A 22,185-nucleotide genomic window follows, 5' to 3' on the forward strand; every position below is an offset into this window, starting at 1 on the left:
GCATTAAACTCCATAATCAGATCTCCCCACAGGTGCCTAATCTCCAGATGCTGCAATTTGCAGACTGAAGCCTTTTTTTGGTAAGAGTACCCTTTTGTTCCCTTCTGTAATCTGGATGCTTTTCTCTGCACCCGTTCCAGCAGATCTACATCCTTCCTAAAGTTAGGCCTCCAGACATGTACACAGTACTCAAGATGCAGCCTAACCAAGGCCTTGTACAAAGAGATAATCACTTCCTTATTCCTGCTAGTAAAGTTTGTGTGTGTCATTGACAAAACCCCATGAGCTGTCCTGGTAGACCGTTTACACTGTTCAGAGAATTTCATATCTGCCTGCCAACTTCAAATGTCCATAGCCAGAATAGAATTGTGGGCGCAACGGAATGACTATTCATTAGTAGAAAATAAATCGACTGCAATTCATTTCTGTAAAATACGAAAATTACATCCAGATCCTGAAATATATTTAAAAAACAATTGGATTCCTCTTACCAACAATTTTCGTTTATTGGGTTTATATCTAGACAGTAAACATAATTTTTCCAATCACATAGCCTACCTTAGAACGGCCTGTCAAAAGAAATTAAACATCTTAAGAGCTGTGTCATCTAAATCCTGGGGTGCTGATAGACACTCCCTCACACATCTTTATAAAAGTTTTATCCGGTCCCGCTTAGATTACGGGTCACCTGTCTATGACTCTGCAAGAAACAATTCCTTGCTACGTCTAAATACTGTTCAACATAGTGCCCTAAGGATAGCCACAGGTGCCTTCAGGACGTCTCCAGTCCATAGCCTGTATATTGACACAAATGAACCACCATTACACCTTAGATGAAAATCCTTACTATGCAGCTATGCTGCAAAAATAAAAAGTATTCCATCTCATCCTTGCTGGGAATACCTGTTTAACCCTCAGTATGAAATGCTATATCGTAATAAACCTAATGAAAACCGCCCTGCGGGTATTAGATTGCAAGAACTGATGCTCAGTTGGAATATTAACTTCCAGCATATCCTTGAAGACGTAGATCCTTCTGAACATCCTTCGTCTCATTACTCACATCTCTGTGATAATTTCTTTCTGAGATGGAGAAAAGGCTCCCTGCCAAACAACAACTTCCAGCAGCTGCATAAAGCCCACGCCTTAGAAAACGCAGAGAAATTTCACATATATACAGACGGCTCCAAAACAGATGAAGCTGTAGGTGCTGCAGCAATTTCTTCTGCTTTTTCAATAGCTGTGTCTCTTCCTACAGAATGCAGTATCTATACCTCAGAACTGTATGCAATAAAACTAGCTCTAGATAATATAACCAAACAGCAAATCAAAAAAGCTCTTATATACACCGACTCCTTAAGTGCCGTCACTGCCATTCAATCTACTACTTCTTCCCAACATCCCATTCTGAAACAGATACGGTCTCAATTATACCAATATCAAACATCCAAACAGTTGGTTACCTTCTGCTGGATCCCTGGGCATGTCGGCATCCCAGGTAATGAAAGTGCAGATCGTGCTGCTAAACATCCTACAAATAGATCACTCTATCATCTGAAAGTCCCACACATTGATTATAAATCCACTATTAAAACAGCATGTAGGCTTCAATGGACTAATCTGTGGCAAACACAAGTGAATAATAAACTGTTTGAGATTAAAAAAGAACCTCAGTTGTGGACTTCTAGTTTCAGGAAAAGCAGACGTGAAGAAGTGATTTTGGCAAGACTCCGTATTGGACACACACATACAACTCATTTGTTCTTGCTTATGGGAGAAAACCCACCTCAATGTTCATTCTGTAAGACTCAGCTAACAATCAAACATATTCTAATAGAATGCCCTAATTATTCAAGTAACCGGAAATCCACTTTTTATTCTGCATCCAATCTGCTGGAACCTTTAAATTTACTACACATACTGGGAAATAATGCAAATTTTGAAGCACTGTTTAGATACTTGAAGAGCATAAATGTATATAATGGCCTCTGACAACAATTATATTAATAACTCAGTCATAAGTTAATAATGAAAAGGCACAATATGGCCCAGGAGGCCCTTGTGCCAAAAAACCCAAAACAACAACATATCTGCCTGCACAATTATCTCCAGGTCTTCGTTTTCCATTACCCTGAGTGTTGTACCACACTCAGGGTAATGGAAAAGTTACTCTGGAATTACTGCTACCCATATGCAGTACCTTGCATTTGTCAATGTTAAACTTCAACTGCCATTTCTCAGCCCATAAACCTAATTTTCCTAGATTTTGTTGCAGTAGCTCACCCTGATCACTGTCATTAACTACCCTGCCAACCTTTGTATCATCTGCAGACGTAGACATTAAGCCGAATATACCTTCGTTAATAAATATTGAAAACAACAATAGGCCCAGCACTGAACCCTGGGGAACTCAACTAATAACATTAGTCCACAAAGAGCAGTGCCCATCGATAGCCACTCTGTCTTCTTCCACTCAACCATCCCTTTATCCAGAGCAGTAACTTGCCCACACTGCTCCAATTTGTACAGCGGTCTTTTATATTTAACAATATCAAGTCTTCCTGAAATCCAAGTATATGATATCAAAATTTAATTTTTGCATCCAGTTCCTTGGTCATTGCATCATAGTATCCAGTCAGATGGTTAGACAAGACTGCCCCTTAACAAATCCATGCTGTGACTGCAACATAATTACATTCCTGTTTAGATGGTCCTGCATTACTTCTTTATCTAGTGATTCCATTATTTTCCCTGGAACAGATGTTAAGCTAACAGGTCTGTAATTACTCATGTCACCTTTTGATCCCTCTTTATGGGATAAAGAGGGATCCCATAAAAAAATTGGGGATATATTCGCATATTGCTAGTTCATAGGGGGCCCCCCCCTGAATCCAAGGATGCTTTAATAATTATGGCTAAAGGTTTGCTTACCTCCTTTTCTGCCTCCCTTAATATAATTGGATAGATTCCTTCCACCCCAGGCACTTTTTTTATGTTTAGCTTCAACAATTTCTCATCTACTTTCATTTCAGTTATCACAAAATCATTGAGCTCCACATTAGAGTTTGATAAACTTCTGTGATCCCTTCCCCTAAAGAATTCCTCACATGTGTATGCAAAATACTTATTCAATTCCTCAGCAACCTGAGCATGGTCAGTTAACCCATTGACATCAAGTGGCCCAATATGATTCAACTTCTTCCTTCCTTCTACTGTTAATATAAACATAGGAGTTTCTGCTGTTGCAATTTTCAGTATTTGTAACCATCATTTTTTGCCAGGGACTTCTCATAATATGCCTTAGCTTGCCCTAACTTCCTTTGTGATTTGATTACAGACTAATTTATGTGTACCATATGCTTCTGTATCACCTGATAATTTATATGCATCCCATGCATTTTTCTTCTCTGCCATTTGTCTCAGTAGTTCATCTAACACTCATTTAGGTCTAAGCTTTGAACAGTATTTCTTCATTGGTATGAAAAGCTTAGTAGTTGCTGTGATTACTTCCCTACTGTGGTGTCAGACAGTTTTTAAATTCTATGCAATGGGATCAACTGATGTTGTTACCAGCATCATCAGTTGCTCTCGCTGTATAGAATTTAAAAACTGTCTGAGACCAATGTAGTCACCCTTATGAAAGCAAAAACCTTTCCCTTTATCCTTGATAGTAGTTATGTCTAATTAAATTCCACATTATTACACTGTGATCACTGCCACCCAGTGGGTCCTTTACCTGCAAAGTCTTGATGCATGAAGAATCACTGCTGATAACCAGATGAAGAGTATTGCTTCCCCTTGTTGCCTCTATAACATGCTTCTAATTCTGAACATTAAGGTTTAAAATATTTGATTATTACATTTGTTCTTTAGGGTATGTTTAAACACACTTATTTATGCATAATTAGTCAAAGCACATGAGGCAGGTAATCATTGGAACAAGCATTCATCAAGGTGGAAGTGGATAGCTTGAATAAATTCAAGAAAGAACTAGACAAACTATTGGATGGGATGGATAGGTGAAATGGATTTTTTATTGTTATTTTTTGGTTGATGGTTTGTATATGCTTATTTTCTTGCATTGCTTGTCACTGCTTAGTAGTGCAACCATTATTTAAATATATTCTTGTAATCTGTCCTATTTCGTGAAATAACTAAGCTATTTTTAAGTTTCATATTTTAATTTTAATAATTTTATCTCTAATGTAGAATTGCATTCTTCAACAAAGTGAAGTCATGTTTATCAGTTTAAGTACTGATAAAGTTGCACATATATTTGATTCAATTTTATGTATGGTGCACGTGATGGCATTTTTGTTAACATTGCCAACAGTTGTAACCATCATTATCTCAGTATGCTATTGTCTCTACTTGATGTAAGTAGGTCAATTGCTTTTGCATGTCCCAGGGTCGACCTCTTCAATCTTTTTTTTTTTTTTTTTTTTTCTTTTCATAAATTTATGTTACTATGAATGACCTTTGCAAATGGATATCATTGCACTTGTTAAGAAATGAATTTATCTTATTTAAACTTATTTATAGTATTTTATGAAATGTGGAATGGTTGTTTTTTTTTTCTCCTTTTATTCTTAAGTGGAAATATAAAGGAATAAGGTATAAATTTTAAATAACTCTTTTAAATTAACAAATCCAAATTTAAATAGTTTTTTTTTTTTTTTCCTATAAGATTTAATGTAAATGTATGTAATAACAATAAAGTTTACATCATAATATTATATTTAATGCATATAAAATTGCATATAATTTTATATACATATTGACATTTTTTTAATGGTTACCTTATATGAGATTAGCATTAGTAGAGGCATTTGATGCAAGAAAGCAAGCTTATGCAGCATCAGCCAAAAAAAAAAAATAAAATAAAATAAAATAAACCACTTCCACTTCACCCCTCTGTTCGTTCAAAATACCTGTCCAGCTGAGCCTTAAACTTATTTAGGCTATCAACCTCCACCACAAGGGATGGAAGTCTGTTCCACCAACCAACCACCCGCTGGCTAAAGGCAAATTTCCGCACGTCTATCCTACATCTGTCTTTCCTCAATTTGAATTTATGCCCTCTCAGGTGATTTTTCTGAGCTAGAGGAAGAATCCCATCAGCATTGAGCATGCTTAAACCATTCAAGGCTTTATACACCTCTATCAGATCACCTCGCTGGTGCCTAGTCTCCAGACACTGTAATTTGCAAAACTTAAGCCTTTCTTTGTAAGAGCACCCCTTTGTTCCATTCACTAATCTTGTTGCCCTTCTCTGTACTCGTTCCAGCAGCTCTACATCCTTCTTGAAATGAGGCCTCCAGACCTGTATACAGTACTCTAGGTGTGGCCTGACCTTTGCCTTATACAATGGAATAATCACCTCCTTATCCCTGCTAGAAAAATTCCTGTATATCATTGACAATACTCCATGAGCTACTCTTGCAGCCCGTCTGCACTGCTCAGAAATGATCTGGATACAAAAGTTTTTTTTTTTTAGTAGTCGGTGTGACTACATAGATATCATAACAGTAATTTTTTCCTCTTTACTGAGATAATCTTTTTTTGGAATTAAAAAACTTCAAATTTTTCTTAATTTCATTTCGATTGGCAGTTCATTCCATTTTCAAGCTCTGATAGGATTATTACTTAGAGGAATAAAAAACAGTTTAAAAGTTATTGAAAAACTATTCTAAAACAAGGTAGACTTAATATTTTGCCATTTTTAAAGGCAATTATGATAAAAGCAAGAATTATTAAAATATATCCATAAAATGATGTTATAATCTGTAAATATTAATGACAGGAAAAAGAACTGCCACTGTTTTACAGAATGTAGAGATTTTTTTACCTGTTATTAGAATTATTGATAACATTTTATACCACTTTGTTTAGAACACTTTGCTGACATCTTATGCAAGAATGTATTTATTTTTGCATTATGATCCCAAAACTTAGTCACAATTAGAAACATTTCTGGAATTCTTTTATCTTTTATACTTTTTTCTCCCAAATTGGCTCTTTTCAGATAGTTCTGATACTTGGGAATAGCAAGCAGTCAGTTGGAGCCAAATCAAGTAGAGCAGAGAGGATTTTCCATCTGATGGATAAATTTTTTTCACAAATTGCAATTTCAGAATTAATGATTCAAATTTGGCAAACTCCCTCTTCATCCATCTCCAGTTGTTCTACTGTCATTGTGATGTCTCTTCTTCAATTAGTACAAATAAGTTCCAACACTTGCCCCCAAAATTTTCATCAGTTTTTGCTATTGTTGGAACAGCCAGATCAAGAATCATCACAGATATTTTCCTTCAAAAAAATCATTTCTGCCACTGAACCTCTTCCCTTTGATATTATAGACTTCTCATAAACTTCTTGTAACAATGCACAACTTTCTGTATGGGATTTTTCCTCAATGGGACTATAAATTTTGGTTTCATACACTAATCCAATAAATTTTTTAGACACTTTACATTTTTGATATTAATTTAATACTGTGATACGCATACTAGATGAAGAAACAACATACACTTGCAACTGTTGTCTTTGATAAAAGCAGAGTCTCCATGTCCATTCCTGGAACTTTCTAGTCAGGTTTTGTATACTTTGCATGCGAGACACATGTACAGGGTGCTCATAAGTAAGAGAACATGTGACCTTACTTATTTATATATAAATATAAATATATATATATTTCAATTACTGCTAGCACAATAGAAAGGGCATATAAAAGTTTTAAAAAAATAAAAAATAAAAATATTGTCACTATCTGCTCAATATTGCCACCATTTGTAACCTTTTGAGCACAGTGACACACACAGCAAGGTACAGTTTCTAAGAACAGTTCTCAAATTTTATAACTGTTGACTGCTGAAGCTCCAGTAGAGACCTGTGTTTATTCTTAAATATTTCTTCCTCTAAGAATCCCCATTAAAAACTCACCATATGGTGTTAAATTTGTGGAGTGCAGTGGCCATTCAATGGAACCCCACCATCCAGTCTATCTACCTGGGTACTTTACATCTAAGAATTCATGGACAATTTTTGCATGGTGAGTTAGTTCTCCATCCTGCATAAAAAAGAAATGCTAAAAATGGATTTTGGACTGCACTAATGGAAGGATTGTTTTTTAGCAGTTTCTGGTAACTTTCTCTTGTCACTTTTTCCTAAAGAAAAAGGCCTGAGAACATCTTCTGTCCAAATTCCAGTCCAGACTGTAAAGCCAGGAGTGTCTGAATCCTTGTTAAAGAATAAATGGGGGTTGCTAAGAGAGTAATAAACATGGTTATGGCAACTAACAGTTCCATTTAGTTTAAATGTGGTTTCATCAGTTACAAAATATTGTCGATGATTGTAATACTCATGGCCAAAAATGGTTCAGCAATTTCCAATGTTCTTTCTAGGTCATACTCATTTAAAGTTTGTAGCAACATGGGACGATAAACATTTTATTTAAGTTCCTTTATGATTCTGTTTAAGCTTGTTTTAAGTTCCAAACTCCACTTTTTGTTATTATTATTATTAGTAGTAGTGGAATATGAAGAAAGCAAGCTTGTAAAGCATCAGCCAAAAATAAAAAAACCTGCCACATCACCTGTCATCTCCTCCTCATTAATTTCTCTAGTTCTTTGAATTTATTCAAACTGTCCACTTCCACAACAACAGATGGAAGTTTGTTCTAACAATCAATCACCTGTTGACTGAAAAAAAATCTCCACACTGTCATGTAACCACCCTTCCCCAATTTGAATTTATGCCCCTTCATGTGTGGAGTCTGAGCAAGGGAAAGAATGCCATCAGCATTGAGCTTGCTCAATCCATTCAAAGCCTTAAACACCCTAATCAGATCATCTCACAGGTGCCTAGTCTCACAGTTGCTACAATTTGCAGAACTGAAACTTTTTTTAGTAAGAGCACCCCTTTGTTCAACTCAACCATCTTGTTGCCCTTCTCTGTACCTGTTCCAAGAGCTCTGCATCCTTAAAACGAGGCCTCCAGACCCGTATGTAGTACTCAGTGTGGCCTGACCATTGCCTTATACAATGGAATAATTACCTCCTTATCCCTGCTAGCAAAGTTACTGTATATCATAGACAAAACCCCATGAGCTGTCCTGGTAGCCTGTCTGCATTGCTCTGAGAACTTCATATTTGATTGCACAGTTATCCCCAGGTCTTTTTCATTTTCCACTACCCTTAGTGTAGTATCACACAGTTAGTACGTTAGTCTGAGATTATTGCTACCCATATACAATACTTATGAAGTTTAATGTTTGTCAATGGTAAACTTCAACCTGTCATTTCAAAGCCCATCTGCTTTATTTTTATTTTTTTTTAGATCTTGTTTCAGTAACTGTTATTAACCATCCTATCAATGTTTGTATCATCTGAAAACTCAGACATTAAGCCTGATATATCTTCAATTATACCTTCAAATTTGTTTTCTTTGAGATTATTTTGGACTTATTTCAATATCCACTCTTACAAGTTCCAAATTGGCCAGTGTCTTTGAGATATGCAGTCTGCAAAGTTTTGGTAGATTGTGCACTCTTCCCACTTTATCAAACTTCTTCACAATTTGCTTTATGGTCTTTCATTGTCAGTGGGTTGTATCCAAAAACCTTTTGAATTACCTTACAACTTCTGCAGCATTTTCACATTTTGCCTGCCACTTTACAATTTCAGTCCTTTCTTTCATTGTAAGGCTCTTTGTATTTTTCCTATGTTCAAAATATTCTGAAAAAAAAAAAAAAAAAAAATTAATAATAAACTTTTTCAAATAACGTATACATATTTAAATGAACAGTTAATCAAAATATTTTCCTTACTTATGGACCAATTTTATATATATATATATTTATATATGTGCATACATAATTTGTTTTTTAGCCATAAGTTGATAATCAGAAAAATGAATGGTATTCTTCAGTAGAGTACAATAAAACAATATAGTTTGTCAAATAAACCTACTACACTGCATTGTACAATCATAATTTAGATAATTTACATTAAGATATTCCATACATTTTGAAACACTATGGTTCTTTCTTCTGTGGATAAAACATAAAAAATATTAAAATTATAAGAAAAGAATAATGCCAATGTTTACATCTTGCTAGACACAAAGAGACTGTAAAAGTGCTAGAATCGTGGGAGTCGCAGGCCCAAATTGAAGATGTTGGAAGGTCAGCAGTAATGTATATGTTTGGATCATAAGGAAAGGCATAGGGTCAACCATGTTTTGTAATCTCCTAGCTGCCAGTTGTGCCAAGCATAGTATGTTTGTGTTGCATAGTATTTGTTCCTGCATTGATAGTCATGTCCTTCCTGAAGGACATGGCTATTAATTTGAAGGACATCTCACTCATTTTGTGAAGGAGATGTCCTTCATTTTGAAAAACAGTTAATTTTATCAACATGGAGGTTCCTCTAGCATTGCAAATGAAGGTGAAAGAAACTTTTAAATAGTCTCTTTAACTGTCTAGTTGGCATGTGATGTATTTGATACAATAAAAACAAAACTTATGAATGTAAATATTTGTTAGACTCACATAAGTATAAATTTTAGTATTCCACTAGTATGATATTCACTTTTAGTTTCGATCATTAATTATTTTTGAATTCAAAAAGTTTAGTCTTAGAAAAATTTTTTTGGCACCATGTATGTCAAAAAATGCTGTTGCTGTGGTAATTTAATGTAGTTTGAGTCCTTATTTTGGCTGCAGCTTTTGGTTTTACGTTTTTTTTTTTTTTTTCCTAACCAGACTATTGCTTCTAATGATGTTTTGAATATTATACGCTGTGCTGTTAGAATTAAGAATAAAATTTTTAAAGTGTACCATTTTAATTTTTTTTTCCTTTTTTTTTTTTTTTTTTTCAGAAAAAGCATAATTTACTTTTATATCCACTAAATTGTTAAAGAGTATATGACAATTATATATAGCATGTGATACTGCTATTTGGAGCTAATAAATATAATTACTGTCTTAGTTATTTTCTAATAAAATTAAATGTAGGTTATTTTTGTTTTGTAGATGTTTGGAAAATCAATTCATGCAGAGAATTACATGTCTACTTTATGAGCTGTTTAGCTAAATATCTGGAAATTGATTAGAGTTTGTTAGCAAACTGAATATAGCTTTCCTTCCTTCTTGTACAGGAATAGACACCATTTTTCCTTGTGATTACTTATCACTGTTTACTTTTCTGTTTCGTTAATTATGCATAATTCAGTGGTGAGACCAAAGGTAGGGAGGTTGGCCTAAACATTTAAAATATTTTTAAACCTAGGCGAGTTGCTTATCACATTTGACACACTTTAATGATTTTTAAAAGATCTGATAGTTATTTATCACTACCTCCTATCTTTCTGTTTCATTAATCCTATATGATCAGTGGTTGGATAAGCATTAAGTAGGAAAGTTGTCTAAAATATTTTAATTTTTTAAAACACAGGTGGATTTGCTTGGCCCTGGGTACTGATGATATTTCTCCACTTGTTCTCAAAATGTGTGCTCCTGAACTTACTTCTGTTCTTTGCTGCCTTTTTTAACTTTCTTATTCCAAAGGCATTTTTTCTTCTGCTTAGAAATTTGCTCATATCCAGCCAGTTCCAAAAAAGGGTGACAAATCCCTCCCATCCAATTATCGTCCCATTGCAATTACTTCTACTCTTTCTAAAGTAATGGAGAAATCAATTAACCGCCAACTCTTAAACTACCTAGAAACCTTCCGTCTGATCAATGATCACCAGTATAGATTTTGTCAGTGTCGATCCACTTGTGATATTCTGACTTATGTTACCCATCTATGGACAAATTCAATGGAAAAGTTCGATGAAACACAAGAAGTTGCTCCTGACATCTCAAATGCTTTGAATCGTGTTTAGCATAGAAGTTTTTTTTAGAAGACCTTTATCTTATGGTTTGCCAACTGTGTTTTGTAATTGGTTATCCAGTTTTCTCTCTGACCGATCACTGAGGGTGCTGGTAGATGGCTCTCTGTCTTCTAACTTCTCCACTGATGTTGGTGTCCCACAAGGTTCAGTTCTTTCCCCCACTCTTTTCCTCTTGTATATTAATGACCTTCCATTGATCGGAAATCCTATCCATCATTTTGTTCATGATAGCACATTGCATTTCACTTTCCAGTTTGAGAAACCTCACCCTGCTCGATCAGCTTCAACTTCTCAAATATCCGCTACCAATTCCATTCCTTAAATGCCGATCTCAAAGGAATTCTCCAGTGGGGCAATGACAACTTAGTTGATTTCAATCGTTCTAAAACTCAGTCCTGTCTTATATCTTGCAAAAAGGATTCTTCTGCTCCTGTACTTATCTTTGGTGACACTCCAATTTCTAGGCAAGATGATATATCTCTTTTGGGGATTATCCTGACTTCTAATCTCTCTTGGCACAGGCACATTCCAAATATTGCTTTCTCTGCATCTAAAAAACTTGGTTTTCTCTTTTGCTCTTGGCATTACCTTTCTTTCAAACAGCTGTTCACTCTGTGCAAATTGCAAATTCACTCTACCATGGAATATCGTTCCCACATCTGGGACAGTGCCCCCAAATCCTCTTTCAGGCTTTCTAGATGCCATTCAGAAGAGGGCAATTAAGTTAATTAATGACTCATCTCTAACAGAGTCTCTCCCCTCTTTGTTAGATGTTCTGTTTCTGCTGCATGCCTTTTCTACAGATACTTTCAAGGGCACTGTTTTTCTGAATTGGCTTCCTTCTATAATTCCCTCTCTATCTTTCAAAACAGTATGAACACATGCTGCCACCATCCATTTACTGTCCAACTTCAAACTCACAGAACCAGCTTTTCATCTTCCTCATTTATTCATTCAACTGCCGTTTTCTGGAACAACTTTACTTTATACGTATTTCCTGAAAATTACAGTCTACAAAAGTTCAGGTCTAATGTCAACAAATATCTTCTTTCATCTTCTCGACCTCCAACCCATGCACAGTACTAAGTACTATAAGTTCTAATACCGCTCGTGTTTGGGATTTTCATTTAAAAAAAAAAAAAAAAAAAACCAACCAAATAGTTAAGTGTTTGTGTTTAGGTCTTACTCTGTTAGCAATTGGACAAAGCTGAAAACATAAATGCTTTTCATTTATTTTATTATTTTATTTATTTATTATTTTTTTTGTATAGTCAATTTTATAAACAGCTTATTTTTGTAGTAAGGTATATTTATAGACTAAATTTAGCAGCTGATAACGTCAGTCAGTTGAACTTTTTCATTTAAAGTGTTTTCTGTAAATATGTATAAAGTATGAAACTTGATTAATAGTGTCATCAGGATATAACCTATTTGGTATGGCTTATCCATTTTTGTAAAGATTTGTTTGCACGACCCAACAGACTGTTCAGAAACTTATTGTATATTTTTAAATTTCTTAGCTCCCCCTTTCCTAGTAAATAATACTATGAACACTACAAAATACTGTATCAGATTTACAATGGTGAAATTTATTACTATTTTTTAAACTTTCATACCTAAGTGATGGTCAGGATGGTTTTTTTTTATCAACTTCAGCACACTATATCCTAGACATCATTGGATCGTTTTTTGTTGAAAAGTTTAGGCATGTTATAAAATAGCTTTTTTCTTTTAAAAAAAAGCTCTTGTAAAAATAGAATATTTTATTTTTATGGTATTTGACCATAATTTTCTTAAATGGAGTACAGTGATCAAAAATGATATATTAATTAAAATAAAAATAATTAACAATTTTGTTATAGGAAACTTTTTTATAGCACTTGGATGGCTTGGCTGGAAATTTTATTATTATTGCTTTTTTTGAAAAACTAATGATATAAAAATCTAGTTCCCACATCAGAGTTAAGTAATGGAATACTACAAACAAATGACTATTGCAAACATTATTGTTGACAAATTTACCTTCTAGGGAGATTTTAAAAAATGCATTTTGCAGCTACTTCACACGTGAAGGCTTAGTACTCTAATAACTTGTAAAATCTTTGTGCACTTGCAATAGTTGGGAAAAATTCTGCACTCTTTGTTGTGGGATCTCTCAAAGAAACTATATTAAACCTATTAGATTTACAGTAAAAAAAACTTTTTTTATATAGTTTTTTTTTTTTTTTTTTTCCACTTTGTGACCTATCATCATTGCAAAGGGTCAAAATCTTAGAAATTTGAGTACTTTAACATAATGGGAAGGAGCTATTTCAAAAGCATAACTACTTAGAAAGAAAAGTTTATTGCTGCCTGCCTCCTTAAAATGGTTTTCTTTTACTTAGCAACCTACTAATTGATTTGCAAAATCCTAGCACTTTGAGCGTATATCAGAAACATTTCATGCATTTTTTTTTTTGTCTTTTTCTTTGCAGATGAAATTTAGAGTCACAATGCCACTTAAAATGATATGTGTATCATGTAAATTTGGTGCCTCAATCCTTAAATACATTATCAAAAAGGGTGGTGGAGAGTCTGAAATTGGTAAAGCAGTTTACTTTATTTGCAAGTTGTTCCGTATTGAAACAAAACGTGTCTGCAGTGGTGTCGTTGACTTGTTCAAGGTAACTCATATTTATAGGTTGAAATATGTATAAATTGTTTGAATGAATTACCATGATGTATAATATAGATTTCTCAAAATAGTTGGGAGGTATCTCATTTTTAATTTCATTCCAAACTGAATCATTTGTTATTGTTCCTCAAATTATATTAGACTAATTTCAGTTTAGTGAAGGAGAAATATTTATCAAGAGATTGTGTAATCAGTTGAAGCTCACGTATTCACACACAGTAGTTACCCACATAAGCATCATTAAAGGTGAATCTCTAGTATATTATATTGCGTCAAACTGATTGAGTTAACCAGGAGATCCTGGGATGATTTTCTCTCTCTCTCTGCTATATAAGCTTGCTTCCTTGCATCATTAATTAAACAGTTGCCATTATGGACATGATATTGATCAATATCTGATCAAATCAGATTTAGTTTTAGTTTATTATGAAAAATACAGGTAGTTCTCGACTTTACGAGTTAATTCGTTCCTAGCACGCGCTTGTAAAGTGGGAATTTATTTCTCATAGACATAAGGTTAAAGTTAGGGGTTACATTCTCAACAATGAAATTAGTTAGATAATTAGTTTATGTTTAAAGAATAATTGATTTATCAAAAGAAATGAAAACTTAGCCTGTAAAATCAAGCAAATAATAGAGAAATTATTTACGACTTACAAATGTTAAAGAATGTTTATTCATCATCATCGACTAAATGCACACTCGTTGATTACTCATTATTGGCTTGGCACTCGTTAGTTTGTTGAACAAGGAGTAGTCTTCTTCAGAAATGTTTCAAGAGGCGTTTGTTTCCAACATAATCTTCTCTTTTAATTATAAATTTCACAATTGCATGCATAAGCATTTTTTTAATGGCACACACAAATTGCAAATAACACGATTCGTGTGGAGTAACAAATTTACGAAACTTGAAAAAAAAGGAATGAAGAGAAGATTCTGAAAATTTATTTATGTTTTCATATGATTGAAGATTTCAGTAAAGGGGAACACATTTTACCATAATAACGTAAAAAACCACACAATTCCAGCTATCAGTATTTTCACAAATGCAAGAAGATCAAGTTTACTACCTGTTTATAATTGCTTGCAGTAACAGAAAAGTTCAATAAACTGGAAACTGGAAAGTGCAAATTGTTTTTATTATTTTATGGTCATGACCTCCAGAAATGTGCTTTAGAAAAATATTACAAAAGCATTTAAAATTGATTCTTATAACGGAACACAATTTAGAAACCACGCTTAGACCTTTTATATGGCCTTAAGGTCATGCTCGTGACCTTAAAAATGACATTTTAGAGAGATGAATAGCTTAGTTATACAGCGAAAATTTCAACTTCCGAGATCTACCAAATTAAAACGAATTACCAAAAAACAATGTGTTATTGGGCTCACATTACGATATTTTAATGATACCATGGTGTCTCTGGAACTGATTAATATTGTAAAGCGTGGTACACTGTATTGTATAGCTACGCACGTGATTTGTAATGCAGTATTTATGAATGTTTAACATTCATTTTTTGCAATTAATGTTCATACGATTTTGTTGATACTTGATAATTGGGGAAAAAAACTCAAAGTGAGAACTGCCTGTATTGTAATAATATAAAATTTCACTAATATAATTTTTTTTTTTAATTATATGGTATGAAACCTTTTATTAAAAAAAGAAATCTGGCATGTTGAAAGCAACAAAAAATGAACTACTTGAATATTAAACTAAAATTGATACATCCAAATAAGCATACAAGGTTTTTTGGATTATCAAGGTATATAGAACTTAAAGAACACCAGAGATATGACCATTGTTTTTGAATTACTTTCATCCATTGGCTGAGAGAGAGAGAGAGAGAGAGAGAGAGAGAGAGAGAGGTTTAAAATGATCATCACATGGAGGACCATCTAACTTCATGTAAGTGGAGGCTGGTTGTATTCTGTTCCTTCCTGCTTTCAGAAACACAACTTATTTTCTTTTTCTAGCTGCCAAACACATTAAAGGTCTTACAGGATACAGGCAATTAAGATATTGGTGTAAAATTTTATTTTGAAATAATTAATTGCTAAAATTTCACAATATTTTCATTTTGTAAGAGAATGCCAACTTATTGGTGATATAATTACATTTGCTTGTAGAAAATGGAATGTCATAATTCCACTGTATAAGGCAATTGTAAGACTTCACTTGGAATGCTGTGTTCAAGTATGGAGATTGCACCTAAAGAAAGACATGGAACTTCTTGAAAGGGTCCAAAGATGTGCAGTGTGCCTGGTGAGATAAGCAGACAGACATCTAAGTGAGGAGACTTTGAATATGTAGGTCGCACAGTTTTGTAACTAGTCACCTTCTTAGAAGACACCCTGATTAAGGTGTATAAGGCTCTGAGGGAAGAAAGTAAAATGAATGAAGGTGAAATTTTCACTGTTATAAATGATTTTAAGACTAGGATCCATAACTTTACATTATGAGGAAAGATATTTAGACTGGTTTACAGGAAGTTTTCTTTTAGCCAGTGAGTTGTTGGTTACTGGAATATGTTACCTCCAGGGGTGGTTGAGGCTGACACCTTGGGGAGATTCAGAGGTCAGTTTAGTAGGTACCTACATGAGGAGGGAGTCAGATAGGTGACTTGTTTTATTTTATTTGGGGGGGGGGTGCAGTGGCAGATTTAGCACTTGAGAGGCCCCAGGTGCAATTCAATTTTGAGGCTCCCCTCTAAATATTTTCGGTACCACTACAGTGTGCATTCTACGCACATGTTTTTACTATAGCATGCGCTCTAGATTTGGTGTTGTGGTTTTAATCATTTTGGTTGCTCACTTCTTTCATACATATTTTAACTAATGTTTGAATGAAAAAAATGACACAACTACCATCCCTCCCAAATCTAACATTAATACACGAAAACAACAAATCTCCAAACCAATGTTCATGTGCATAATTAAAAGAAATTTATTGATTTTATAATTATTACTACTGGGGAACTGGCAGATCGACTACATAAATGTAGTCATCTGGTTTACCCACACAAATTAATTTCTTTAAATTTCCCAGTCCATCGTTAGTGTTCTACATACACATTATTTGGCATGGCACATTATCAACTTTCTATTCCTTATACTGTAGATATAAATATATTAGGTTTGGGAAGCACTGTCTAAGACACTTCCCGCTAGTTTGGGAAGCACTGTCGTAGACAACATTTAGCACTTGAGAGGCCCACAGTAAACACATTATTAAAACACATTAATAATTAAGCCCACAGTAAACACATTATGCTAACAGTAAAAACATTATTAAAAATTAAAAATATCATGCAGTCTCTAAACAAAGAACAGGATCTAGTGGAAATTTGACTCATTTTTGAAATGCGGCTGATAAAATGGTTTTCAAATAACGCGAGAAAAAAAGTAATTCCCAATTATCACTTGCTATAAATGTCACACCTCATCAAACAATTCAGTTTTGATAAATACATAAACAATACATAAGATATTACAGATACTTACTTGATAACAAAACAAAAATACTCCTACACTAAAACACCAACCACACCAAACTCTAATAATTTGTAACAGATTCATGAGTGAAATGTTAGTTCCGAAAGCTATTAAAAAAGACGATGCTCCGTTACATGTGAGCCGGCGCAGTAGTGATTTCAGAGGCTTTAAAAGACTACTGCGCTTGCTTATTGGTTCCCAGTTAGTTGCGAATAATTTTTAACTGCCTCCGCGAACAAATCTAATATCGTTTCTTGAGCAATATCGTCACAGGATTCTTCACTCATGGAATTACCTCCACTAGGAAAAAACTGAAAGTGTTTAATTTAAGCATTAATGATAATATGTATTCTACTTCAGATTCACTTAGTTCGCATAGATATTTCATATAATATGTAGGGATATTCGCATAAGAGTTTACTAACTTCTCATCTTAAATTATAGTTTTATTCAGTAACAGTAATAAAGATGAGTGTAAAAATTTAAAATGAAACAATTTTATTTTTTATTTTTTTTTTGAGACCTGAGATTTGAGGCCCCCCTCGATTTAAGAGGCCTCAGGCGCGCACCTCGTGCACCTGTGCAGAAATCTGCTGGGGGGGGTGTGCAACAAAAGCCATATGACAAATACTAATTAAGTCTGGTTTAGTTTTATAGAGTGGTATGACTGCTCAACTTTGCCTGGAAAAAAGTTACCTTTAAAACTATTTGATTATAATAATCCCTTTATTTAAATGGAAGTGTTGTGTGCTACATGTGTATTAGTACATTATTACTTACAACTGCACACTCACTGACTTTCTGATTTCTGTAGAACATTTCCCATATCATATGCTTTTCACAGAAAAGTTTACTTTTCTTACAGATTTAAGTGAAGCTTCAACAAGTGTTTTTCAATACCTGTATCTGTTATATTTTTTGATTATGAACCTACTGAATTTATTTAATCAAGCACCCAGTAATTTTTAGAGAGAGAGAGAGAGAGAGAGAGAGAGAGAGAGAGAGAGAGAGAGAGAGCATCAAACCATTAATATTAATTATTATGGTGTCAGTGGACTTGGTGATTCCTTTGGATTGATGGCAAGTGCTAACTTAGTAATAACTTACTCTCTTCTTCACTCTTAGAACCCATCCCAAAAGGTAGTTCTTGAGAATAAAGTGGACATCTGCAGACTTGTTAGTCTGACTGCAGTGGTAGGGAAGGTAGTGACAATTAAAGAATGGTTATCTAGATAGGAATAGTTTTCTCAAGGGGACTTGGCATAGTTTTGTAAAGGCAAAAATTCTCTTTAACTGAACTGGTTAGTTACTTTGATAGTGTTACTTGTGAGTTGAATGTAAGAAATAATTTTTGTCGTTAGAAAAGCACGTGACTCGGTCCCACATAAGAAGTTGCTGTATAAGCTGAAACTTGTTTGGAACAGATCTTTAAATGGATTACAAGATGGGAGGCAGGAGGTTGTGATTAATGTAACTCTTCAAATTGGGCTAGTGTTAGAAGTGGAGTTCCTCAGGGATCAGTGCTATTATTTTTGAATTTCTTAAATGACTTTGGCGAAGAAATGCAAGGTATATCATCAAATTTTGCAGATGATGTGAATATTAGGAGGATAGTAAGTGACCACTGCATGACAACACTTCTTCAGGATGACTTGGATAACTTCGGTGATGGTCAAATAAGTGGCAAAATTTTTTTTAATGCTGCAAACTTGAGATTTAATCCACCCCAAAATAACTTATACATTAGGAGTTGAATTAAAAACAGTAAAGGAAGAAAGATTTGGGGATTGCAATCCTGCTAGACATGAACTCCTCCATGCAGTGTAAACAGGAAGTGAAGAGTGGCCTGTGGTAACCTGTGAATGATAAATTGAACATTTGCTTGTAATAGTAATAGAGGCATGTGATGCAAGAAAGCAAGTGAATGAGCTTATGTAGCATCAGCCAAAAAAAAAAAAAATCACACAACCAATCCCTCTAAAACTTATCCAGTTCCTCCTTGAATTTATTTAAGCTACCAACTTCCACAACGACAGATGGAAGTTTGTTCCAGCAATTAACCACCCACTGGCTAAAGGCAAATTTCTGCACATCTATTTTACAGCTGTGTTTCCTTTGTGGAGATAGGGAGATTGTAATCCTGCTGTAGAAAATAATTATGAGACTGCACTCAGAATACTATGTCTATATATGCAGGCCACACTGAAAATAAGACCTTAAGCTTCTTGAAAAGGTCCAAAGGTGAGTGGCATGCCTGATAAAATTGGCAAAAGCATTCCCATATGAAGTAAGACTTTGAATATGTGGGTTTACAGAGCTTAGTAATTAGGTACCTTTCAGGGGGTCTGAATGAGATCTATAAGGCTCTGAGAGGAGATAGTAAAATGAATGAAGACAAAATTTTTGCATTTATAAATGATGCTAGACTAGGTCCCATATATTCAAATTAAGAGGGAAGAGTTATAGGCAGAATTCATGGAATATTTCATCAACAAGTTCTTGTTACTAGAATAAATTACCTTCATGAATAGCTTGTGGCTGTTAGCTTGTGGAAATTCAGAAGTCAACTGAGGAGTGAAACACACAGATATTTATTTATTTATTTTTGCTTAATATTGCAAAAACCTGGGGCTTCCTAGCATTGTATGGCTAATGCTAATAATTACTTTCTTTGCTAATTCAAAAAGTTGTGTATTGTCTCCTATAACAATTCCTAAATTTTGGTAATGTTCCAGAATTTTGACATTACTATGACCAGTCAAATACTGTGGATGATATGTAATTAAATTTACTTTTTTGGCAGGCATGCTTTGATTTAATTTGCTTCTTTTCACAACATTATGGTTTAGTAATATCACTCTCACTCTCAGAGGATGCACATATCTCATTCTAAATTAATTCAGCTTTCTTATTTATGCCAGCCTTGTAGATTGCTGTGCAAGTTTATAAATAACACCTTACTGTATGATAGTAAGGTGTCCTAACACTTTACTATATGATAGTAGTACCTTGATAGATAAATTAGACAGCATCCTGCTATGATGAGGTGGATAACAGCCTTTCATCTCTTTTCTGAGGGCTGATGTTCTACAAACTTGTTAAATCCAAATTCAGCTAATTTCTCTCTTGACTTTAGTTGACCCATTTAGGACATTTAGAACATAATAATGCAGATAGGAGTTAGTAAGTTCAAGCTAACCCAGAACCTACATGGAAAAAATATTCACTGGGGAAAAAGAGAAATAAGTATTGAAATTTTATTAAAGTTAATTATTATTAAAATATATTTTGTTTTTTAATAACTACTGTTAACAAATATGAAATTTAATTTTTCATTTCTTGAATGATGCCCCTTTATTTCATTGCAGTAAACTTCACTAAACATTTAAATGCACTGCCTTTCATTGCAATAAACTAACAAGACTGCTGTGGATTAATGACCAACCTTATTTTTTTTCATTTTCAGGGTGAACTGGTTGAAGTCCTACTAAACACAACTCTTTCTGCCAAAGAAATATGCGGTGTTCTACTTGGAGATGAATGTTATGAAATTACCAATCCTCATTTTAACTGGACAGTTCATTTACCCCCAATTCCCAAACCTCCTGTTGTGCCTGTTCCTCCACCAAAGGTAAATAGTATTGATTCATTTATAAATATGCATTTTGATTTTGTTTGTTTATTATTGATGCCATTAATCCATTCTGCAGGAATATAGTCTTCTGCTAAATTTATATTAAAAATATCAATAAATGTCTGTTATGAACAAGATAATAGGCATCAAAAAAGTGTTTTTGTGTATAAAAAAATACTACTTTTATAGCCATACAAAGGTTGCACCCAAAATTAATAAAATTTTTATAAATTAAAAAATTATTATAATAACATAAATTCTGCTTGAAAAAAGTAATGAAAAGTTTGTTTTTTGTTAATGTTTTATTATTATTACTAATATTATATAAGAGGGGTTTCCAAAAAGTAAGGTAACACATTTTTTTCCCTTAATATATATATTTTTTTATATATTAATTTTTTTTCTTAATAATGATGAAAGGGAATGAGATGAAATGCAGTGGACAGACAGACTTGTTAATAACATTCAAAAAGACCGCCACTGCAGTACTGTCGCCTCACCGCAGATTCCAGTTGCAAAATGGCGGCTACCGTGTGAGTATGGTCCAAAACAGGTGTTCGTGAAGCATTTGCTCTTTGCAAGCAAAAGAGTCTTCGCCAAGTGACATTCTGCGCATCCTGGGCTATACCAAAGTGCTCAACACCTATCCCCAGAATTATTGTCACATGTATCTTGGAAACAGGCTGGACTGAACAGGCATCTGAACACTCACAGAGGGTAGATGTTTTATAATTACAAATTATTGCTTTGAAGTAATCATTTTGTAATGTTCATGGAAGTTGGGTCTTATTATTATCTTATTATTGTTGTTGGTAAATTGCCTCTCTAGAAAAATTTATTTTTTGCTCTGCCATGTAGGTATTTTTTTATATATATTTTACTTTATTTTTTTTTTATATTCATCGTTCTACACAAAAAACAATATATTTATTTATTACATTAATAATTAAACAAACAGCATTGCATACATATGTAGTCAAGTAATATAAAAAGGCAGTGGGGTTTTGATTCAGAAAGCAGATATCATCGAAACATCCTGTGTTTTTGTTTATTGAGTTAGATAAGTCCTGGTTGGTTTACAGATGCAATAGATATGGTTTGCGGAAATTGGTATGGTTCATTTTTAGTGTTCTTGAAATTGATATTAAGAAGTGAAGGAACCTTTAACACAAGGATCAAAAACCTATAATACAGCCCCCTCATGGGTCATGAGGTAGCTGTATTTCTGTGTGCTAAAAGGAGCAAAGATGAGTAGACCAAGTTGAGGCACTATTCCCCCCGGATCTCAGAAGGCCCTGTCTATCAGATTTTCACTTGTTTGGACCTGTGAAGGATGGTCTTCATGGGAAACACTTTGCCAATAATGCTGTTATTGTGGATCAAGACGTTCTCATAGACAGATTCTGGTTTATTGGCTGAGAAAATGTATGAAAAGTGGTAGTGATTAAGTGGGAAAAAAATAAATGTAAGTACTTAATTTACA

At 33.9% G+C, this 22,185-nt stretch overlaps 1 protein-coding gene across 1 annotated transcript in view; it reads left to right on the forward strand.

Moving 5' to 3' along the window:
• LOC150075280 (sphingomyelin phosphodiesterase) overlaps positions 1-22,185 on the forward strand; it is a 69,842-nt gene that overhangs the window by 1,356 nt on the left and 46,301 nt on the right. The window contains exons 2-3 of the mRNA XM_090389303.1: positions 13,371-13,559; positions 20,535-20,699. Of these exons, the coding sequence (XP_090245429.1) occupies positions 13,371-13,559; positions 20,535-20,699 (354 nt within the window). The remainder of the gene's footprint in view (positions 1-13,370; positions 13,560-20,534; positions 20,700-22,185) is intronic.

This window comes from Mastigoproctus giganteus, chromosome 14 (genome assembly GCF_048544385.1).
Source record: "Mastigoproctus giganteus isolate SK-2022 chromosome 14, ASM4854438v1, whole genome shotgun sequence".
NCBI classification, from domain to species: domain Eukaryota; kingdom Metazoa; phylum Arthropoda; class Arachnida; order Uropygi; family Thelyphonidae; genus Mastigoproctus; species Mastigoproctus giganteus.